The sequence below is a fragment of the Cervus elaphus genome, chromosome 28 (assembly GCF_910594005.1).
Source record: "Cervus elaphus chromosome 28, mCerEla1.1, whole genome shotgun sequence".
NCBI classification, from domain to species: Eukaryota; Metazoa; Chordata; class Mammalia; order Artiodactyla; family Cervidae; genus Cervus; species Cervus elaphus.
Genome location: NC_057842.1, coordinates 16,039,848 through 16,047,232, shown reverse-complemented (window position 1 = coordinate 16,047,232; position 7,385 = coordinate 16,039,848). Strand labels below are relative to the sequence as shown.

General features: G+C 52.4%; 1 protein-coding gene across 1 annotated transcript; it reads left to right on the top strand.

The window, feature by feature from the left end:
* The first annotated feature begins 5,553 nt into the window (after positions 1-5,553).
* Positions 5,554-7,385, top strand: LOC122685229 (skin secretory protein xP2-like). Its single transcript, XM_043889818.1, has 4 exons — positions 5,554-6,077; positions 6,471-6,575; positions 6,717-6,780; positions 7,210-7,385. Exons 1-4 carry the CDS (start codon positions 5,943-5,945, stop codon positions 7,383-7,385), a joined length of 480 nt encoding a protein of 159 aa, XP_043745753.1. The 5' UTR covers positions 5,554-5,942.

The following is a 7,385-nucleotide window of genomic DNA, read 5'->3' as shown; positions in this document are numbered from 1 at the left end:
ACATTTCTGCTAAAGGCCTGAAAAGCAGTCAATCCTTCTGCTTTCCACCCCCTGCCTTGTCTGTACTTCTGTCATTTTTTAAAAATAGAGTTCCTCTTCAATGTTGCTAGTCCTTGTGTCATTCTGACAGTTAGGCACCTGCGGATTAATAGACCTAAAGCTCCCGAGAGCTCTTGGCCTGGTGGACACATGGAGAACTCAGGGAGCAGCACCACATCACACTGGAGCCTGGACAAGAGAGAAGGTCCTTGCCAGGAAGAGGCCAGCCCTGCGGTGGGGGTTCCGAGTTATCACTTCTGATCTTGCATCCCCCGCTCCCGGGTTTAGGCCCCACTCTGAGATCTGGAAAGGAGATGGCCTCCTTCCCGGACCCACGACGACTATCATTTTCGTCCTGGTCGTCGACCAGCCCCATCTGGCTCCCCAGCTCCACACTTGACCCTTGCCCACAGGATGAGGAGAGCACAGGTCCAGAGAAGTTGGACACAAGGAGAGGCTGCTGGAGACCCTCCAATCCCCTGGTCTAAATAAGCATTTCCCTTTAGTTTCACAACCCTGGCAAGGAGGTACTGGTTTTGTGTCCATCTTGCAGTTGAAATGGTTGAGCCTCAGATCATTGTCTCATTTGCCCAGGGTCACTCAGCAGGTTAGCAAGTGAGCGGGGATATCAACCCAGAATTCCCACCTCAGAATCCAGGACTCTGTGCAAGTCTTTCAGCTCCTGGTTGAAATTGATTTCAAGGTACTTCACTCCTTTGGATGCATTTAGAAGTTCAGTCACTCAGTCGTGCCCAACTCTGTGACCCCATGAATCACAGTACGCCAGGCCTCCCTGTCCATCACTAACTCCCGGACTCCACCCAAACCCATGTCCATCGAGTCAATGATGCCATCCAACCATCTCATGCTCTGTCGTCCCCCTCTCCTCCTGCCTTCGATCTTTCCCAGCACCAGGGCCTTTTCCAATGAGTCAGCTCTTCGCATCAGGTGGACAAAGGATTCGAGTTTCAGCTTCAACATCAGTCCTTCCAATGAACACCCAGGACTGGTCTCCTTTAGGATGGACTGGTTGGGTCTCCTTGCAGTCCAAGGGACTCTCCAGAGTCTTCTCCCCAGGCTCAAAAGCATCAATTCTTCGGCGCTCAGCTTTCCTTCTAGTCCAAATTTGTCATCGATACATGACCACTGGAAAAGCCATCGCCTTGACAAGATGGACCTTTCTTGACAAAGTCATGTCTCTGCTTTTTAAGATGCTCTCTAGGTGGGTCATAACTTTCCTTCCAAGGAGTAAGCGTCTTTTCATTTCATGGCTCCAATCACCATCTGCGGTGATTTTGGAGCCCAGAAAAATAAAGTCAGCCACTGTTTCCGCTGTTTCCTTCCCCATTATCTGCCAGGAAGTCATGGGACCAGATGCCAAAATCTGAGTGTTCTGGATGTTGAGCATTGAGCCAGCTTTTCCACTCTCCTCTTTCACTTTCTTCAAGAGGCTCTTTAGTTCTTCTTCACTTTCTGCCATAAGGGTGGTGTCATCTGCATACCTGCGGTTATTGATATTTCTCCCAGCAATCTAGATTCTAGCTTGTGCTTCCTCCAGCCCAGCGTTTCTCATGATGTCCTCTGCATGTAAGTTAAATAAGCAAGGTGACCAGATAGAGCCTTGAAGTACTGCTTTCCCTATTTGGAACCAGTCTGTTGCTCCATGTCCACATCGAACTGTTGCTTCCTGACGTGCATACAGATTTCTCAAGAGATCCTTTAGATGGATTCCTGTTCATATGCATTCACTAAACATGTCGATCTGTATAGTCCAAGGGGTCAATCATCATCTATTCGAATATACTTATTTAGGCTATAAGAGTGTCACAGAATGGAATTCCAAATATGACAGAATCTAACTGTATTAGAAATGCATGGAAAAACCTCACAGTAGGGGATGGGGCAAAAGATGCTGACCTAAGTGAACGTTAACAATGAACAGACTCTCTGAATTAAAGGCAAAATGGACCATACAGAAGCAGGAGGCTTTGTTTGATGGAGTCCTTTCCAGAGTGTGAAAGTGAAAGTCACTCCGTCGTGTCTGACTCTCTGTGGCCCCTGTGACTGTATAGTCCTTGGAGCTCTCTAGGCCAGAACACTGGGGTGGGTAGCCTTTCCCTCCTGCAGGGCCTCTTCCCAACCCAGGGATTGAACCCATGTCTCCCGCATTGCAGGTGCATACTAGACCAGCTGAGCCACAAGGGAAGTGTAGTAGCTGACACTTCTGAAACCACTGTTTATGTCATCTGGAAAGGTCCAATGCACAGATAAATGGCAGATGGTGGAAGTCTGGCTCCTGCCTGTGGGAGTGGCAGTTATAGAGTAGCAAGGGGACAAAAGAGATATAGAGAAACCCTCCACATCCTGGATCTAGACTTCCTGCGAGGATGGTGTGGGGAGTCGACGACCTGGGGAAATGCACAGATCTTCATACCTGGAGTGCCATGCAGATGGACTCACCTCACACCCCATCCTTCCACCCACACTAGCTGGAAATGAGGCAGAAGAGAGATGGGCCCCAGGCTGAGAACCTGGAGGCCCTCCCATGTGGACAGACACAGTAAGATGAAGACAATAGCAGGAGGGAATACGACCCGATCCCTGTCCAGAGAACTGACGAAAGACCATAGAGTCCTCATTGTCAGGGTCGAGGAGACCTGTTCGACTACACAGGTGCAGAAAAGCTCCCAAGGGTCAAAGGACGAGAGGGCGCCACCCTACAGTCAGTCAGTGACATCAACTCCCCTTAGGCTTCCTTGCTAGAACCTGCCTTGGCTAAGTGATGCACACACATGGGAAGGAACCTGAGAGAAACCAAATACAGACTCAGAACCAGACAGAGCAAGATGGTGGGCCAGAGGAAACCTGAGAGAAACACTGCATGTGAGTGATTTAAGCCACCGCAATGGGGACATCTCTTTCTGAGCGCACAGTTTTGGCTATTCACACAGACGGTCTTTCCACTTAATAAACACTTGACTTGTTTCAATCCTTTCTGCTTCTTTGTGGAAATTCATTTCTACAAAGCCACTCAGCCAGGGCCTTCTCACTGACCACTGGTCTACTGGTTAGGATTCAACTCTTTCACTGCCATTGCCTGACTTCATGCTACTGGAGTCGGTAGCCTTTCCCTACTCCAGGGCATCTTCCCAACCCAGGGATGGCACCCAGGTCTCCCGCATTGCAGGTGGATTCTTTACCAGCTGAGCCACAAGGGAAATGTAGTAGCTAACACAGGGGAAGCGTGAGCTTACTACTTCTGCATGGCATTCCAGCCATGAAGGTCTGTGCATTTCCCCAGGTAGTCAACTCCCCACACCATCCTCCCAGGAAGCATAAAGCTAGGATGTGGAGGGCTTCTCTGTATATCTTATCTCCCTTTCCTTATCCATAACTTCCACTCCCACAGTGAGAACCAGGCTCCCACCATCTGCCATTTGTTTGTGCATTGGATCTTTCCAGATTACATACACAATGGTTTCAGAAGGGTCAGCTACTACACTTCCCTTGTGGCTCAGCTCGTGAAGAATCCGCCTGCAGTGCGGGAGACCTGGGTTCGATCCCTGGGGTGGGAAGATCCCCTGGAGAAGGGAAAGGCTACCCACTCCAGTACTCTTGCCTGGAGAACTCTTTGGACTATCCATAGGGTCACAAAGAGACAGACACAACTGAGTGACTTTCACTTTCACACTCTGGACAGAACTCCAGAAAACAAAGCCTACTGCTTAGGTATGGTCCATTTTGCCTTTAGTCTAGAGAGTCTCTTCATTTCTAAAGTTCATTTAGGTCAGCACCGTTACCTCATCCCCTATGGTGAAGTTTTTCCATGCATTTCTAATACAGTTTGATTCTGTGGTATTTGGCATTCCATTCTGTGCACTCCGATAGCCTGAAAAAGGAAATTTGAATAGATCATGACTGACCCCTTGGACTATATGAATCGATCTGTTTAGCAAACGCATATTAACAGGAATCCATCTGAAGGATCACTTCAAATTCCCCACCCCAGGATCTCTTTTCACATCTGTGGAGATTTGCCGTTCCAAGAATGTCATCAATGGGGTCATACTGTACTCAGCCTCTTCAGACTGCATTCTCTCACTTAGCCACATGCATCGAACGTTTATCCCTGTCTTTCAAGGGCTGACTTTTCACTCCTGTCCACTGTTGAGTATTATTCCTTTGCATGTGTATAGGAGGAAACACAATTTCCCTCTGCCCTTTTGGTTCTTGGTTGAGCCTTCCTTCTCCATCATGAAAGCCAAAATATCAGGAGAGAAACAGAAGTTGAATAACATGTATATCTTGCATGTGGGGAAGAGGCCAAGGAAACTGAGTCACTTCCTGCAGTGACCAAAGCCATCAGCGTAAATACCGTCTACAGCTCAAAACATAGCAAAGACCTTGGGGGAAGCTGGGAGGCCAGTTATGGCAGGTTATCATGGAAAGCACAGTAAACAAGCATATGATTCTCTGCAGACTTATGCCGGGACCTCTTCACTGAGAAGAGTTCCTTCAGATGGAACTATCCTATTTCAGGTGCAAGGCGGGACATACCCTTACAAACAGAGACTTCCCTACTAAACGGAAATGGAACTCACAAAAGGGCAACCTCGGGCTCCCCTGGTCTTCTACCAGTTAAGGAGCTGCCTGCTAATGCATGGGATACGGGTTTGGTTCTCTGTCCAGGCGTATCTCACATGCCTCAGAGGAGCTAAACTCATCCACCACACGCACTGAGCCAGCGCTCTACAGCCTGGGAGTCACAACTCCTAAACACATGCAGCACAACGACTGAAGCCTGGACACCTGCACCCGTGCTCTGCAACAAGAGGAGCCCCACTCACCAGAACTAGAGGAAGCCCTCTCAAAGCAATGAAGCCCTAGCACGGCCAAAAATCAATTAGTAAATCTTAAAATCAAGAAGGGCAACTTCTACTCAGGTTTTCTCTTTTTTTATTTTATTGAATTAAACACAGCAAACTCACCCGATGTCGGAGACACATCTTAGGATGACATGTTCTGCCCCCAGTGACTTGGATGTAATCCAATTGACCTACACATTCATCTACTGAAGGATATCACGACTTCTTAACATGGATAGCCATTTTGAACAGAACTGCTGTACATAATTGCATCCATGGTTGCATTTTCAGAGCAGTTGCCTGAATGCAGGGAGCCATTCTATGCTCAGCCACCCACAGAAGCCAAGCTGGGAGACTTGAACCAGAATCTCGATGGAAAAAGAGGACCAGAAAGTTGGCTCCTCTTTCATATAAGAGAAGGCGACCTTCCAGTCTTCCTTTCAGCCCCGCAATTGGGGGGTGGGGTCTTGAAAAGGCAGCAAGGGGAGTGTCTTTTCCTAGGTCCCAGAGCCTGTTTCTGCCCCATTCCGTGCTAGGTCAGCCCTGTATTGAATCCTTCCTTTGGGAAGTCTCAGTGCACAAACTCCATGTGATACCAGCCCCAGGTGGAAAGGCATGGGGGTCTCGGAGGCCAACAGATCTGGGCAGGAGATGGGAGAATGACCCCCGCTCGGCAGATGGAAAGACTGGGGAAACCCTGAGGGGCACATGCTTGTCTAGGGCCACGTGACCTAGGAGAAGGAGGAGCCTGGTCTGAAAGCAGCTGTGTCCTCAGAGCTCAGGCCCTGGCGGAACCCAGGCCTCCCCCAAGGCTGAGGGCTGGGCGGTGTGCGTGCCACTGTGCCCGCACGGGGCCTAAGGGTGTGGTTGCACACTCAGAAACACCCAGGTTCCCTTGGGGAGCTCTGTGGAAGGGACCTCAGCAACGAACCCAAGAAATGATGTCACTTCCTGGCAACAGAACTCAACAGAACCCAGAACCCAGGGACCCAGGCACCACTGCGAGAGGAGACCCCAGCCAGATCACTTGCTGCCAAGATGTTCTGCTGTTTGCCCCTGCCCAGAGGCCGGGGCCTCGGGAGGGCTCACAGGCAGAGTGTGTGGGATCGCTGGCGACGCTGGCTCAGGGCCCCCCGAGGAGGCCTCTGGCCCTTTGCCCGAAGGAACAGGAAGGTAACCCGGGAGCCCCAGGCCGGGCCCGGCCGCCTCTCCCATCCCACCCGGGCAACCCCGAGTCCTTTCCCTGGGAATGGGGACGGGGGGTTCTCGGGGTGTGTCTGCCTCAAGCAAGCCCAGAAGGATGTGCGGTCAGAAGCCTGTGCACCGGTGGCATCCCCACCCCAGGGGAGAGCAGGCTGGGCGGGAGGGGGAGAGCCCAGGCAGCGCTGACTGCCCAGGTTGACCTGATGCCCTAAGAGGTGTCTCCTTCCTCCCGGGTGGGTATCTGAGCAGACACACATCTCCGCTGGGACCAGAAATTCAAGTGGGCAGAAGCAGCAGCCATACTGGCCAGGCCCAGCTCGGAAAACACCAAGCAGGCCTGGCTGACGCTTACTGTCATTGCAGAGCTTCCCACCGGATGTGGCCGATGAGGGGGACACGCCGTCCACCTCCTCGAGGGAGGGGTCGGAGCCCCATCCCCCTGCCCGTGAGGCCCAGTGCAGGGTCCAGGTGAGCGTGCCCATGGAGGGGTCAGCCCAAGGGGCAGTGAAGAGCAAGAGGGGAAGGCCTCCCCAGAAACCACCCAGGACACACCGCGGGGCCCAGTCTCGGGCTGCTTCGCGGCTCAGCACACCTGGCTCCGACCCAGAGCCCCGAGCACCCCTCCCTCTGAGGCAGCACGAGGACCTGGAGCCCAGCGCCGCAGAGCACAGAGGTGAGGAGCCCGGGGCTGGGAATCTGAGTGTGTGGGGAGGGGCGCTGAGCTTCACAGGGAGGAGTCCTCCAGAGCTGGGGCTGGGCCTGGAGCAACGGCTGGCCTCACACCATCTTGCAGACTGCAGTCAGAGAAGGCATCCTATGCTGGGTATTCTACTGGAAGTCCTGGGAAGCTTTAGAGCCCAGTTAGGCCCGTGACAAGGGAGACCTCTGGGTAATCTCTTCTTCTCTCCCAGCTCTAGCTCTGACCTTCCAACTCAACCAGGCTCCATTTCCAACACCTGTCCCTACAGAGGTGCTTGCTGCACATGCAGGACCCAGGGATCCACTGAGGGGACATCGAGACCTGATCCATCCTGCCTCAAAGACACTGGACCAGCTGGTTCCTGGCCACCACACTGGGCAGATCGGACCTCTGTGCCTGCAGGACCCCCAGCCCCAGGCACCGATGTCCCTTCCCCTCGGCCCAAACGTCCACCTCCACCTGCACCTGCACCCGCTCGGGCTTTGGCAGGAGAACCCGAGTCAGGGCATGAGTTACCACCTCTGCAGGGACAGCCTGCCCTGGCTCCTGCTCAACACCCAGACGCCCACGATGACTGA